Below are 15,409 nucleotides of genomic sequence, written 5' to 3'. Positions count from 1 at the left end.
GGGAGAGAGGGGGCGGGAGACAGAGAGGTTGAAAGAGAGTGAGATAAATGGATAAAGAAAATGTGGACAACAGAGTATGACTCTGCCATAAAAAGGACAAACGTTAGTCATTTGTAGGTAAGTGGATGTACCTTGAGGCCATAATTCTAAGTGAAATAAATAAATCAGGCACACAAGTTTAAATACACACACACACACACACACACACACACACGGTTAGTTCTTGGTCATTTACACAAGTGAAATGACACTGATATCAAACAGTTGTTTCTATTTATATATTTTTCTACTTATCAGTTTAAAACATTAAAAAAAAACTTTCTAGGCTAGTATTGAGACTTGTGTACATGCAGTGTGATGACCCCAGACCACCATCGTGGGTAAGTGGGAGGGATCCACCTCCCGTCAGAACCTGGACTATCTTCAGGGAAAGGGCAGCTGGAACCTGCAGTAGAACTGTGCGGAGTTCAACCCTGCAGGAGGTCAGGGAGCTCACCCTGGGCTTTGCAGCCCGAAATCAGCCTGAATCTCAGTGGACTGCTGCTGGTTTGCTGAGACTAAGTGACTTACTCTGCAAGTGGCTGCCTACGTCGTCTATTGTGAGAGCAGAGACACACCCTGAAGGGGGCCCTTTATTTTTATTTTTCTTTGTAATTTTTTTCACAGTTATTTTTTTCTTTTTTAATTTTTAATTTTTTTCAAATTTAATTTTCCTCCCTCTCTCTCCCCCCACCCCACCTCGCTCTTCATCTCTCCCTTTTGGTTCCATTCCTGTCCTAATTCAGCTTTCTTTTTTTTTCTTTTCTTCTCTCAACTGTCATTAGTTCTACAGGAAAGTGAGTAGTTTCTAGCTTCCCTATTGTTAGTTTGTTCTGTTCTTGTCTTTGTTCTTTCATTCTGTCTTTTCCTCTTGTCTTCAACAGTTTCCCAAAGTGTGTGTGATCTTCCTGTGTCCTCTGCCTCACTTCTAACCTTTCCCAATTCTTCTATGTATCTATCCCTCCCTCCCCAACTCCTTCTAAGTCCTCATCCCAAAGGGCAGAGTTGCTGTACTGAAGAGTTTATTCATTATAAACACATTTTGGGCTGGTCCTCAGTTTTGATTTAATTCACACGGTGAAAGGTGATAGATTAATAACTACGACAGATTGTCATTTTCCAAGCTGTGCTTGACGCTGTTGTGTTGCTGATTGTATCACTTGGGCTAAGGTGTTGTGATTGATCCAATCAGTTGTCCTTCCTGGTACCAAAAAGAAAAACCAAAAAAAAAACAAAAACAAAAGCAGGAAGCAACAGAGCAAACCCATCAGGCAAGACAAGACATTAAACGGGGGGGGGGATAAAAAGTAAAAGAGCGAACAGCAGGAAAATAACAAGACAAGGATAAGTCAATACGTATCAGTTATAGCCATCAATGCTGATGGCCTCAGTTCACCAATCAGAAGAAATAGACTGTGAGAATAGATTAAGAAGCAAAAGCCAACAATATGCTGTATATAAGAAGCACATCTAATTCAAAAATAAATTCATAGACTGAAAGTAAAAGGATGGAAAACAGTTCTCCATGTGACAGGAACCCAGAAAAAAGTAGGGGTAGCTACCTTATTTGCAGACAAAGTAGATTTCAAACCAAAACTTAAGAGAGACAAAGAAGGTCACTACATCCTTGTAAAGGGAACAATCCAAGAGGAAGAGATATGAGAATTATAAATATATATACACCAGGGTGGGGGATTTAGCTCAGTGGCACTGTGCCTGCCTCACAAGTACAAGATCCTGAGTTTGATCCCCTGTACAAAGAAAAAAAATATGTATATATATATTAGTATTATAAAATACTAATGCCCCAAACTATACAAAACAAATATTTTTGGTTTTTTGAGACGGGGTATCATTATGTAGTCGAGACTGACCTGGAACTCACTATGTAGCCCAGGCTGGTCTCGAACTCACAGTGATCCTCCTGCCTCAGCCTCCAGAGTGCTGGGATTACAGGCGTGTGCCACCATGCTCAGCTTTACAAAACAAATACTAATGGACATGAAAAACAAATAAGCACTAATATAATTGTGTGGGGGACCTCAATACCCCACTGTCACAAATAGACAGATCATCTAGACAAAAAAATCAACAATGAAATACTAGAATTGAACCAAGCTTTTGAACAAATGGACTTAATAGATGTCTGCAGAGAGTCCTGCCCCACAAAATCAGAATATACGTTCTTTTCGGCTTCACAAGGGTCATTCTCCAAATATAATGCGATGACCCAAGAGAGTGACATTCAGGGGGATGAAGGAATGAAGCCAACAGGAACGTGTGCCGCACTGGGTGCTCAGCGTGGATAGCCCCGCACTACTTCATTTTACTGAAATAAACATCAGATGTTTTCCAGAATGTTCTTATAAGACCTCCTGTTATTGTCTTTGCCAATCTGCTCCTTGCTGTCTCTGATGGGGTCAGAAGGCATTTTTAACTTTTTAAAAAGCTTTTAGGTATCTGTAATTACAAAATTATATGAATATGTGTTCATTCTGAAAAAAAAATTTTTTTGAGACAGATTCTCACCATGCAGTTCTGGCTGCCCTGAAACACATTATGTATCCCAGGCTGGCCTTGAACTCACAGCAATCCTCCTGCCTCAGCCTCCCGAGTGCTGGGATTGTGGGTGTATGCCACCACATCTGGCTGAAAATTTAAAATAATATATAAATATAAAGAATAAAATTGAAAGTGCTCTTTCTTTTACTGTAATGCGCACATCTCATTAAAAGTTTGTCAATCAGCCAGGCATGCTGTAATCCCAGCACTTGGGAGGCTGAGGCAGGAGGATCACTGTGAGTTCAAGACCAGCCTGGGCTACATAGTGAGTTCCAGGTCAGTCTCCACTACATAGTGAGATCCTGTCTCAACCCCCCCCACCCAAAAAAAAGTTTGTCAATCAGCCAGGCATGGTGGCACACACCTGTAATCCCAGCACTCAGGAGACTGAGGCAGGATTACTGTGAGTTTGAGACCAGCCTGGGCTACATAGTGAGTTCCAGGGCAGTCTGAACTGCATAATGAGACCCTGTCTCAAAAAAAAAATGAAGTTTTCTCACTCTACACACACACGTAAGAGTCAACACATCCTTTCATTTTTGTTGTCAATATACTGTCTCTATCTCATTTGTGACAGCTGTGTAAGATTTCATTCTGAGGGTGCAGCATGGCTTATCAATCCCGTATCAGTGGAATTTGGGGCGGTTTCCAGATTTTAACACTACTGACAATGCAGTAACACTATTAATTTTTTCTACTTTTTATTTTTATTACTGCGTGTTTGCAGTATGTAATAATCACATTCCTCATGGGGAGGTGCTACATGTACATAACACATCTTAATTCTTTTTACTTCCCCTTCCTCTCCCCTCCTTCACTGTCCTTTTTACATAGATAACTTTGCACATACACAAGAGGATTGCATCAGTTTTGATTTAAAGAATGGAAATGCTGGTAAAAAAAAACAACACATGTATATTTAACATTTTAATAGTGCCCAATTCTCTTCCAAAAGTACTATGACAATTTATATTCTCACTAACAAGATTTTTGTTTTTGTTTTTTTTGTACTGCGGATGGAACTCGGGTCCTTATGCTTGCGAGGCAGGCATGGAACCACTGAACTAAAGCCCCGGCCCCTCACTAACAATTTTTTTTGTGTGTGGTACCAGGGATCAAACTCAGGCCCTTGAGCTTGTGAGGCAGGTGCTAGAACCACTAAGCTAAATCCCCGGGCCATCACTAACAATACTGAATGTCAGTTTCCCAACATATTTATCAATGTTAGGTATTATGTTTATAATTCGCAAGGAATTTTCTGTAATTTTTCCTTGCAATCAACGACGCTCTGGGACCCAAAGAAGGTACTCACTCTTCCAAGAGTCTGTCATAACAGTCAGTCAGCAGTTTTCGTTCTTTCTCCAAATCTTCAACTCTTTCCTGAAACTAAGAGTGACAGTAGAGTTTTTGAGGTAAATCTTTAAAGATGTATTGCTTTGCACAGATTTTCCCTTTTTCACTGCAGCATGGGTCCTGGATGAGAGCTTTTCTGTGCTTATCTCCCATGTCTCTGAGAAGCCATTCAGTTAGAAAAATTTGAACCCATTGAGAGTGGGCTAGAAACTTTTATTGGAAGGAATGAAAATTCTCTGAAGTGTGTTTTTATTATGTCCGTCTTCCTGCTGTTAGGGAAGCAGCAGACTGTTATTTAAGAGCAAGGACTTTAGGGAAACACAATCAAGTATAAGCCCTGGAATTTGCTGTAACAAGGCAATAATCGTATTTATTTATTTATTTTTGGTACCAGCGATCAAACTCAGGACCTTAAGCTTTCAAGGCAGGCAGCAGAACCACAGAGCTAAATTCCCGGCCCAAGGCAATAATCTTCAGCAAATGATTTAACCAATCAGAGCTGCGTTGTTGCCAGGTGTGGTGGCGCAGGCCTGTAATCCCAGCACTCCGGAGGGTGAGGGTTGAGGCTGGAAGATCACTGTGAGTTCGAGACCAGCCTGGGCTACATAGTGAGTTCTAGGTCAGTCTCAACTATATAGTGAGACCCTGTCTCAAAAAATCAAACACAAACACAAAAACAAAAACAGCTCCATTGTTCACTGAAAAAATGATCAACCCATGTTGTTGCTAGGATGCATGTTTTACCATCTCTGAAAACGGACTATGGAATTCTTGAAGGCTCCCTTCCTCTATAGCCACCTACCTCCTTCAGAGTTGTCTGCAAGACGGACGCGTCTTCCAGTTGGCTCCTCAGGCTCACAGTCTTCTTGCACTCCTGCCTCAACTCTGCCCTCAGCTCATCCACCTGGCTGGAGAGGGCATCGTGGGCTGCACTCAAGATCCCTTGACTCTGTGGGACATATTAACAGTGCTATCATTGAAATCAAAGGATAGATAGTTTATCAATCCCAAATATCACTGAAATTTAATGTGAGACTCAAAAGCTTAAACTTCAAGTCTGAGGCTACTGTGAGGTTCTAGTTTGGCCTGCACAGTACAGGAGTGGAGGCCTCTTCACCTGAAGTCTTCAAGACCCAGATGCCAGGGCGAGAAGCTGGAAGGACCCAGGCCCCTGTGCAGTCTTGGGGCAGCATGGCTGATCCCATCCCTCAGGAGGGGTGGAACGGTGTCCTCTCATGGCTGAGGGGCAGTGACTCTGCAGGGCTCACAAGCTTGATAAGTCATCTCAGATTTATCTTAATCTTTAACAAATTACTTTTTAGATCCTGAAATTTATAAAAAAATACTTTGCCTTCCCTGATCACCAAAAAAAAAAAAAAAAAAAAAAAAAAGATTCCTTGATTCTGGGACCAAAGGCTTCTTCTGGGAACGATCACATCACTCACCAGGAACGGGCTTCGCATACCAGCTGCCCCAGTACCCCCAGGCGGATGCCGCACAGCACGAACTTCCAGAATAGGGCCTTGCCTCTGCACTATAAGCTCACCCTGTTTTCACCCTGGCCTTCTCTGGAAGAACACTTGCCCTAGCAGGGAGAAGTTTCTATTCTAGACAATGTAATTTGTTGTGAGTCCGAATTTTCCTAAGGTCCAAATTTGTATGTATGTTTGTTTGTTTGTTTTTTGGTCCGGGGATTGGACTCAGGCCTCTGCTTAGCAAGGTGGGGGGCGATGTATGTTTGTTTGTTTGTTTTTTGGTCCGGGGATTGGACTCAGGCCTCTGCTTAGCAAGGTGGGGGGCGGCACCACAAGATAAATTCTGGGTCCAAATCAGTTTTGTGTTGCTAGGGAGAGAACCCAGGGCCTTGTGAATGTCCCAAGATCTAAACTGACCCTTGGCTATGGAAAGGTGTTTTGGGTGCTATATTTCTTTTTCTTTTCTTTCTTTTTTTATTTGAGACAGGATCTCACTACATAGTTCAGGTTGGCCTTGAACTCACTATGTAGCCCAGGCTGACCGGAAACTCACAGCAATCGCCTGCCTCAGCCACCTGAGTGCTGGGATTACAGGCGTGCGCTACCACACCTGACACAGTGACGTATTTTTCTCCTATGAAAATGACATGTCAGCTCTAGAAGTTGTGTGCTCTAGAAGCTTTGCTCGCTCTAGAAGGATTTTTTTTTTTTTTAAATACAGGGTCTTGCTAAGTAGTCCAGGTTCATTACCTAGCTATGGCTTGTCACGTATGGAACTCCGACTACGTAACTGGAACTGTGGACAGTCGTGCACTTTCCCTGCCTCCTTGTCACAGGAGAGAATGGGGCCCAAAGATCACAAACTTCCAAGAATACCAGCAACAAACCTGTCACATCTCACTACCTCACACATGCTCAACGAATCCGTTTAGGAACTTTTGAGGAAATGCTACAAATCACTCTCCTAATAGACTAACACATACCATCCCAAATGTTTCTCAACTCAGATCTCATATTTTAATTTAAATGAAAACAATGCAATAAATATCATTTGTCATAGTGATGAGATCCATTATCTTAGCATAAACTATATGGCATCATAACTTTGATTTAGTTGGCTAAATGTTGGTATTGTGCTACTTAGAGATGAATATGGATTTCTTTGGGCTAGACTTCTCTAATCACTAAAAAGCAGATTCAGATGAAATCAGGTGCATTCAGAGTGGTATGGCTGTAGACTAAAAAGCAGATTCAAAGAATCCTTTTTAAGTACCTTCTGGAACAAGGTTTCATATGCCTAGAAGAAAGAAGTTAGGGTTATTTTACTAAATCATCAATGTCATAATATGTTTCATATTTGTCTCTATAATACAAATGTTTAATATTTATATTAAAAGACATTATAGAGAAAAAAAAAGACATTATAGAGGCAGGCATAGTGGTGCTCGCCTGTGATCCCACCACTGAGGAGGCTGAGGCAAGACCCGCAAGTTCAAGGCCAGCCTGAGCTACATAATGACTTAAAGCCAGGCTGAACTACAAAGTGAGACCCTGTCACAAACAAACAACAAAAACAACAACAAAAACCAGAACAGGTGCTATCAGCTAGGCATGGTGGTGTATACCTATAATCCAGTTCTTCAGGAGGCTGGTGCAGGAGGATCCCAAGTTGAAGCTCAGTCTGGACAATTTAGCAAAACTCTATTTTAAAAAAAATGTCTTGGGATGCAGCTTAGTGCAAGAGCCCTGGGTTCAATTCCTACTACCTCAGAAATAAATACATACTTATATTTAAAAAAATAAAGTGACTATTATCTTTTACTCAATATGCTTTAGGAGGTCTTTTTTCAGTACTAGAAGGAAGCAAAACACATCTGTAAGTGGTGGCACACACCTGGAATTCTAGCACTTAAGATGCTGAGGCAGGGGCTGGGATTTAGCTCAGTGGTGCTGCCACCTGCCTCACAAGTGCAAGTTCCTCAGTTCACTCCCTGGTACGCCCCCCCCCAAAATCAAACTAAAAAATAAAAAAATATATAAAAATTTAAAAAGAGAAAATGAAGCTGCGTGTGGTGGTGGTGTACCCCTCGAATCCCAGCTGAGGAAGCGGGGTGTGAGTGAAGATGGGTCTGGGCTATACAGTGTGTATAAAGGCAGCCTTAGCTGCACAGTGAGATCCTATTGAGAGAGAGAGAGAGAGAGAGAGAGAACATAAAAGGGCTACCAAGAGGCAAAGGCAGAGGCAAAGGCAGAAGTTTAACCCAATTTGTCAGGCTCCAGAATCAGTCAAGACTTTTGAGCCTGTATTTCACTGCTGAGGGACTAAGAGAATGCAAACTGATTTTAGATGTACGTGAGAAAGTATAACTAGAAAGGTAAGTGGCCAAAGGAAAATAAATCATAAAACCTACATTTAAAAAAATTGTAAATGATTATTCCCCATTTCAAGTCCTCTCCACTAGTGTTTTTTTTTTACCACTAAGAGGGCTAAGAAAATTTAATTTAGATTCTCCATCTTCTTCTGCTGTATGTGCGGTGCTAGGGACAGAACTCAAGGCCATCGCCCTACGGACAAGCACTGTACCACTGAGCTACACCCTGACCCCTCTTCTTTTTTCCTTTAACATAATGAAGGAATAGAGATGGCTTTTTAATTTTTTAATTGTTAATTTTTGGTTTTTGTCTTTTTTTGAGACAGGGTCTTGCTATGTAGTTCAGGTTGGCCTTGAACTCACTATGAAGCCGAGACTGTCCTCAAGCTTATGGTGATCCTCCTGCCTCAGCCCCCTTGAATGCTGTGATTATAGGTGTTCACCACTGAACCCAACCAGATAGATTTTTTTAAAAATCCAATTCTATAAAAATAGCCATTTACCAACACACCTTTAAATTATTTTCTTTCCCATGTTTCTACGTCCTTTGAATGTCACCAAAATTAGCCAGATTAAAAGCATATAAGCCTATACACAGTTTTGCACAAAATATAGGCTTGGAGATTGGCTCACCAGAATAGCCGTGTCTGGGGTAGGGCCATCTGGAGCTGACCCAATTTTTGTGAATGGTGCCAGCTCCATCCAGTCACCCAAGGGAGGCACGTGGAGTTGCCTTTCATTTCTCCTTTTCTCCCTGTCCCTGTTGGTGTTACAGACCGTTCTTCTACTTCTTGGTTTTTTAAAATAAGACCCCTTCCTCTGCATCTCTCCCTCTTTGTCCTATCAGGAAGGACACTGGTCTTTCTTTATCCTTTGGGCCCCTGCAATGGTCTTCTGCCTGAGTTCTTTGCCTCTGGTTCCTATTAGACCATCTATCACTCATTCTGCTACCATTGTGTCTTTTTTTTTTTTTTGGGGGGAACTTTTTCTTTTAAGTGGTGATGAAGTTTATTTGAAAGAGTGAAAAGTGAGGAAGAACCTGGCTCTGTAAAGCAAGCTTGGGCTAAGTAAAACAGGAAAAAGCAAGATGAAAGTACACCTTGGAGGGCTGAGGATTTAGCTTTGTGGTTTCATTGCCTGCCTTGCAAGCACAAGGTCCTGAGTTCAATCCCTGGTACCAGAAAAAAAAAAAAAAAAAAGTACACCCTGGAGAAAGTGGGGAGGGCCAAGGTGAGGAAAGCCACAATTGCTGATTCTGTAATGTGTGAGACCTCTGAAGGTTCCAGAACGGCACAGAGACTTTGGTAGTAATCATCTATAGTCCCACTGCCCATAATGGTTAGTGTTTTATAGTTTTCTAAAAGTATGCTTTACTTACTGAAATATGTCCCAAAATATTTAGGACCTTTTTCAAAGGCTAAGTCATCTTTTCCAGCAAAAAAAAAAAGAGTTGATGATATCAACTTCTCCAGCTGCCCACTCTCTACAGGGTAAAGTCTAAATGCCTTGAATGGGCTCTGCGACCTGCTGCCTGACATTTCTGCCTTAGTGCCTCCGCTTACAACCCTCTGCCCGCAAAGCCCTTTCCTCTCTTGTACACTTGGGAGTACCTGCTAATCTTCCAGTTCTGGTCTTTCCCTTCATGAATCCTTTTCTGAGCCTCCACCCCATCCTCAGGTGGTCTGACTCCTCTCCCCACACTGCATGCAGACAGTGGTACTTGTTTATATGCAGTTCTCTCCCTCCTGTAAGGTCCCTGAGGGCAGGAGCTGACTGGATCATCTCTAATCTACTTCCCCAAGGCTTTGCACGGTTGCTAGCACCCACCACATATTTTTTCAATAAAAGAAAGATGCTGATCGGCTGCTTGGACCCTTGAGGTGCTATTTCGACAAGTGGGACATTAGCTTCCACGTGTAATAAGGAGAAAAGAGTTTTGGTGTCAGCTTGACACAAATCCTGCTCTGTCTTACCATTTTTACAGCATGAGCGAGCTACTCATCTCTTGTGAGTAGCGTTCCATTTTCCACTCAACAGATGTATTTACCTGGAGGATTGCTGTCCGTTTTAAATGAACTCACAACCCTGAGTTTCTAGGATGGAGCCCACCCAGCACGAGAATGTGCTCCGTGAAGGCTCATGTCCTCCCCTCCCCGTGACTGCCCTGAGCTCCTGGCTGACTGTCTGTCCGGTACGACACTCGGCTGGGACCTTAACTCTAACACAAGTTAACTCCACTTCCTTCCACCCTGGCAGGCGGGGCTGAAACCTTCTTCCTCCCTAACAGGGAACATCCGGGAAAAGAATGGCTCTGAGTTTGGGTTCGAGTATCACCTTGTGTGACTTTAGACAAATAAAGCGGCCTCTCCAAATTGTGGTATCTCCTATGCAGACGAAGAAAACAATACCGATTTCTTAACTAACTGGCATTGCCCCCAAGGAAACTGAGGACATCCGCTCACCTCTTGGACTTCTGTTAACTGTGCTTTTGTGGCTGCCAATGAGGTCTCCCTTTCATGTAAGAGCTTCTTCAGTCGGATCAGCTCTATGTTCTCCTTAATGGAAGCTCTGCAGGAAGGAGGAGGGGCTGAAATGATCTCAGAGCAGACAGCCTTAAGCACATTTGGTCTTTCTTTCTTTCCTTTCTTCTTTCTTTTTATTTTTTTTGGTACCGGGGATTGAACTCGGGTCATTGTGCTCGCAAGGCAGGCCACCGAACCGCTGAGCTAAATCCCTGGCCCCTCTTCCTTCTTTCTAAACAGGACCTCCTTCTAATTCAGGCTGGCCTCGAGCTCACTTTGCAGCCCAGGCTGGCCTCAAACTCATGGCGGTCTTCTTGCCTCAGCCTCCTGAGTGCTGAGATTATGGGTGGGGCCGCAAGGCCTGGCTGGCACATTTGCTCATTGACTATGCACTAAGAACACCTTTCCCTCTCTCTTTAGTCTGGCCTTCCACCCTCCCCGCCACACACCAGAAACAGAAGTGCAACCTGGTAAGTAATCTTGTTTCTTCTTTTTTCCCCTCACACTAGCTTAGAGTTGACAGACCACGAACCATAAACTCTGTATTCCAGGGAACATAGTAGCTATATTTTTAAATCACAGTCTACAGTTTCCTATAAATGTTGCAAAATCCACAAAGTTTAAGCCTGTTTCCTAAAAACAACAACCAACAAACAAACAGCGAGGTTTGGATGTAGACACAAAGGAAAATTATTCTTTAAGAACCTTCTTTATTATTTGAACGATATTAGGAAGGACCTGGACTCACTGCACTCTTGCCTCAGTGACTCCCAGTTGTAGTTGCTCGTTAGATTCACTTAGAGAAGTCTTTACATTTTTTTGTTTGTCTGTTTTTGAGACAGGGTCTCACTATGTAGCTCAGGCTGGTCTTGAATTCATTATGTAGCCCCCGGCTGGCCCTGAGTGCTGGGAATGCAGGCATGCACCCCACCTAGCAAGTCTTTAACATTGTACTGCCTAGTTTCTGCCCCCAACGAATGCAAAGATAGTTGTGAAGGGTGCAGCCTAGGTGTCTGTGGTTCTAAAAGGCTGAACATTTATCTCTATGCAAAAACTGGCACACAGTGTCGCAGTGGCTTTACTCACAACTGCCAAAACTCGGAAACCAAGAAAGCCTTCATTAGGTAAACGGATAAACAAGCTGTAGTACATCCAGGCAGTGGGATATTATTCACCTTAAAGAAAGCTACCAAACTGTAAAAAAGAGCTTGGGGAATCCTGCATGCATTTCACTAAGCGAAAGAAGCCTCCGAGGTTACATGCCTACAGCCCAGCTTCATTCTGGGAGAAGCAAAACACAGAGACAGCGGCAAGGTCAGTGGTTGTCAGGGGTTGAGAGAAGGAAACGCAAGTAGCTGAAGCACAGAGGATCCTCAGGGTAGCGAATACACTTTTTGTGATCCTATAACGGTGACTGAACACACGTCCACGTGTCCAGACGCATGCCAGGTGTAAGTCCTGATGCAACGACCGCATCTGAGACACAGCAAGAGGGCAGTGCAGGCTTCCCTGTTACAAAGCATCTTTCTAGAGGGGAGGCAGGATGTGAGTGGAGTCAGGACTGTCCAAGAGCTGTAGTTCCTGCTCGATTTTGCTGTGAAACTAAAACTACTCTAAAAAATAAAGTCTATGGAAAAGAAAAGTCCTTATATAATAGAGTACTTCTCTGCCATAAAGAAGGATAAGCATGAGCCACTTCTAGCTAAATGGATGCCCCTTGAGACCATAAACAAGTGTGAAATAGACAGGACACACATTTGTAAATATTGCACTGTTTCTCTGTTGTGAGAAACCAACAATGTAATTAAGGACAAAATGTTCAATAGATATTGGGAAAGGGGAAGAAAATGTTCAAATGGGAAGAGGAACGAGGGAGGGGGTAGGGGAAAGGAAAGAAGGGACAAGAGAAAAAGAGACTAGAAGGGAAAAATGGAAACAAATCTTTTGCAAATGAGGAAGGGAAGAAGGGTTGAAGGGAGAGGGAGGAAGTAGGGGAAAAAAGGAGGAAACAAGATATATCACGTACAGGTACAAATTCCCTGTGATGAATGTGATCATTATGTATATCTAAAATGTACCAGTAAAACAAAATTCTCCACGGACCAATGCACAAAGAGGCCATTCAGCTATGAGGTGATGAGGATGAAATGATTTTCTTTCTATAAAGTAAAGCAGCAAATCTATTATCCAGCTAATCTATTTTTTTGTTTGTTTGGTTTTTTGAGACAGGGTCTCACTATGTAGTTGAGACTGACCTGAACTCACTGTGTAGCCGAGGCTGGTCTCCAACTCATAGCATCCTCCTGCCTCAGCCTCCTGAGTGCTGGGATTACAGGCGGGCGCCACCACGCCTGGCTTCAATTAATCTATTTCTTAACTCACTAGGGATTCTAGTTCTGCTTCAGATTAAATTTAGCCCTAAATATTCTCTTTTCCTCTAAAACGGAGGAAAGGTACAAATAAGAATCTTAACCTCTGTCTCTGTCTCTTTCTCAATCCCCTGTCACCCCTGTCTTCCTGTCTCCCTTCCCTGTGAGGCAGGGCTTTACCGTGCAGCCCAGGCTGGCGCCCAACTCTCTGTCTTCCCTCCTCAGCCTCCTGAATGTTGGGATTACAAATACCCACAATGCCTGGGAAGAATCTTCTCTTGTTTGCAGGTCACTGTGGTTTGAGGCTTGGACAGCCACGCTCTTACCGAAGTTCTGCGGCCTTCTGAGCAGGCTCCAGGGAACTTTTCTGTTCAAAATCTTCTTCTTGGGACCACAGTTTCTCAGGAGACGTTGGTGGTTCTTCCACTTGCACGGTATTGTTGGCCTTGATGTGGGTGCTGTTGGGCACACATAGAGCAAGGGGTTTAGCCATAATTGTGACTTGGCTGAAAGGAAGTATGGTGTTAAATTATAAACACGAAGCACAAACAAAGAACTAGAAACTGCTCACAGGGACTTGGAATCGGGCTGTCCCATTTCTTAAAAAGTTAGAGAAGTCAGTAATCTCTGCATGTGTCCTGGATAATCTTACAAAATATAGTCTCCAAATGACAAACGGGTACATAAATGGATTATTATGCAGGGGATAAAAAAATCAAAGGGGAAGGGGAATTTTTTCATTTGAGGAAGGGCTTTTATTTTACTTTTCTCAGAGGACACAAGGATGTTGCTTTCCATCTTTAGCACTGAGGTTGAGATGTGATAAAGGGTTGACTTGCACCTTCTCTGGTTAGGCTGGAAATCACCAGCATTCACTTGTTCCTTAGATGCTGTCTTTCCTACTAAAGCTGCAGGGGTGATAGCTTGGGAGACGTGAGAAGAACTCACAGTTCTCTGGGTTCACAGGTTGTTTCACCTCTTGGTTTTCTGTTTGTCACATGCTCCTTGAACGTCGGAGGGGCTGTATAGCTCGGCCTAACCCTTGACCCTGAAAATTTAAGCAGAAGATTCAGCCTGTGGGAATGACAGACTCCAGAACACCAGATGCTGAAACTGAGCACAGGGAGTCTTGAGCCCTAGGAAAAGCCAGATGTCACAACTGGCTCCAGAGGACGGGTCTCCTGCTCTTGCATGGAACTGCAGCTGAGAGCTCGTGAGTCAGCAAGAGCACAGATTCAAGTGGGTGAACATGGATGGGAAGAAGAGAAGGCGCGAGCTTGTCCAGAGCAGGGAAAGTGTCTCAGTAACGCTGAGCCGTCAGGCACAACTGAAACTGGGACTCATTCTGTTTTGCTACTTTCAGCTGCTTTTGCAAATGTTTGGTTCTCAGGAGTAGGGGACTTGCAAGTATGGAACCGCACTAGAATGAGTACTCGTTAAGAAAATAAGAATATTTAAATAAAATGCTGGATAGTTTGTAATAGCTAAATCTTCAAAACAGTGCAAATGCCCATCAACTGATGAGTGGATAAAGAAGAGAAAGAAGATAGTTTTTTTTTTATACAGTGGAGTACTACTCTGCCATAAAGAAGGATGAGCTTCAGACATTTATAGCTAAATGGATGGACCTTGAGACCATACTTTTTTTTTTTGGCACTGGAGATCCAACTCAGGACCTTGCAGTTGGGAGGAAGGCGGTGGCACCACTGACCTAAATCCCTGGCCTGAGACCAGTCAAATAAATCAGACACATGTTTAAATATTGCATTGTGTCTCTGGTGTAAGAAAACAAACGTGGAAATAAGGACTGAAATATATAATGGATGCTGGGAAATGGGAAGAAAGTGTTCAAATAGGAAGGGGAACAGGGAGGAGAAAGGAAGGGACAAAAAAAGGAAAAATAGGAAAAATGGAAACAAAGCTTTTGTACATAGGGAGGGGAGGAAAGGGATAAAATAAAATAAAGTCTATTTAAATAAATAAATAAATAAAGGGCCAGGGATGTGGCTCAGTGGTACCGTGCCTACCTCACAAGCACAAGATCCTGAGTTTGATCCCTGGTATCAAAATAAATAAATAAACAACAAATTAATAAAACGCTGGGTGTGATTTCCTTCCCCTAAACTCTCATCCTTGATTTAGGTCCATGGGAACGGGATTCCTTTTCTCTGGAGATTCAGCTTGGTTTTCACAGCCAGAGAAAGTCAGGTCTCAGACTCCACCACTTGGCCTTCAGCGGAGAAACAGATATGGAGAGGTCTTTCAGGCTAGACCTCCGCAATGGGCTTTGGAACTGTCTGAATCCACCGAAACTGCCCGCAGCTTGTCGGGGTGTGTGCAGTGCTTTCACGGGAGAAGGACCTTAGATCTGTTCGTGCACTTAAGAGTCCAATCCTCTCTCAGAGCTGAGCAGGGCCAGGACATTTTCTCTGCATCTCTTTTCTAGACTGCTGCAAAACTGACCACAAGTTCCTGTTTCCTGTTTGTTTTGCCCTCAGTAGAGCTGAAAGAGAGAGCAAAAGAACAAGGGAGGCGGTGCGCAGAATGAAGCGGAAAAGCACCGGTAGCACCCCACCACTCCTTCCCAGAGTTTCAGTCCCGTCTGGCCCAGGTCCCAGGCCTCACCCCTCGCGGGTTTCTCTGGCACCCTCGCCCCGGCGGTGTGGGTGCGGAGCCGCTTGTGTCGCAGGCGCACACTTGGCTGAGCGCGGCCTGGG

General features: G+C 43.4%; 1 protein-coding gene across 1 annotated transcript in view; it reads right to left on the bottom strand.

Moving 5' to 3' along the window:
- Rpgrip1 (RPGR interacting protein 1) overlaps positions 1 to 15,409 on the bottom strand; it is a 56,480-nt gene that overhangs the window by 35,388 nt on the left and 5,683 nt on the right. The window contains exons 4-10 of the mRNA XM_033765063.1: positions 15,318 to 15,409; positions 13,641 to 13,740; positions 13,019 to 13,150; positions 10,264 to 10,369; positions 6,703 to 6,726; positions 4,757 to 4,903; positions 3,914 to 3,987 (exon numbers count right to left, since the gene is read on the bottom strand). The exon at positions 15,318 to 15,409 is cut by the window's right edge and continues 129 nt beyond it. Coding sequence (XP_033620954.1) covers positions 3,914 to 3,987; positions 4,757 to 4,903; positions 6,703 to 6,726; positions 10,264 to 10,369; positions 13,019 to 13,150; positions 13,641 to 13,740; positions 15,318 to 15,409 — 675 coding nt within the window. The remainder of the gene's footprint in view (positions 1 to 3,913; positions 3,988 to 4,756; positions 4,904 to 6,702; positions 6,727 to 10,263; positions 10,370 to 13,018; positions 13,151 to 13,640; positions 13,741 to 15,317) is intronic.

The sequence above is a fragment of the Fukomys damarensis genome, unplaced genomic scaffold (genome assembly GCF_012274545.1).
Source record: "Fukomys damarensis isolate Sample0158 unplaced genomic scaffold, DMR_v1.0_HiC HiC_scaffold_17, whole genome shotgun sequence".
NCBI lineage: Eukaryota > Metazoa > Chordata > Mammalia > Rodentia > Bathyergidae > Fukomys > Fukomys damarensis.
This window is presented reverse-complemented; position numbering and strand designations above follow the sequence as displayed.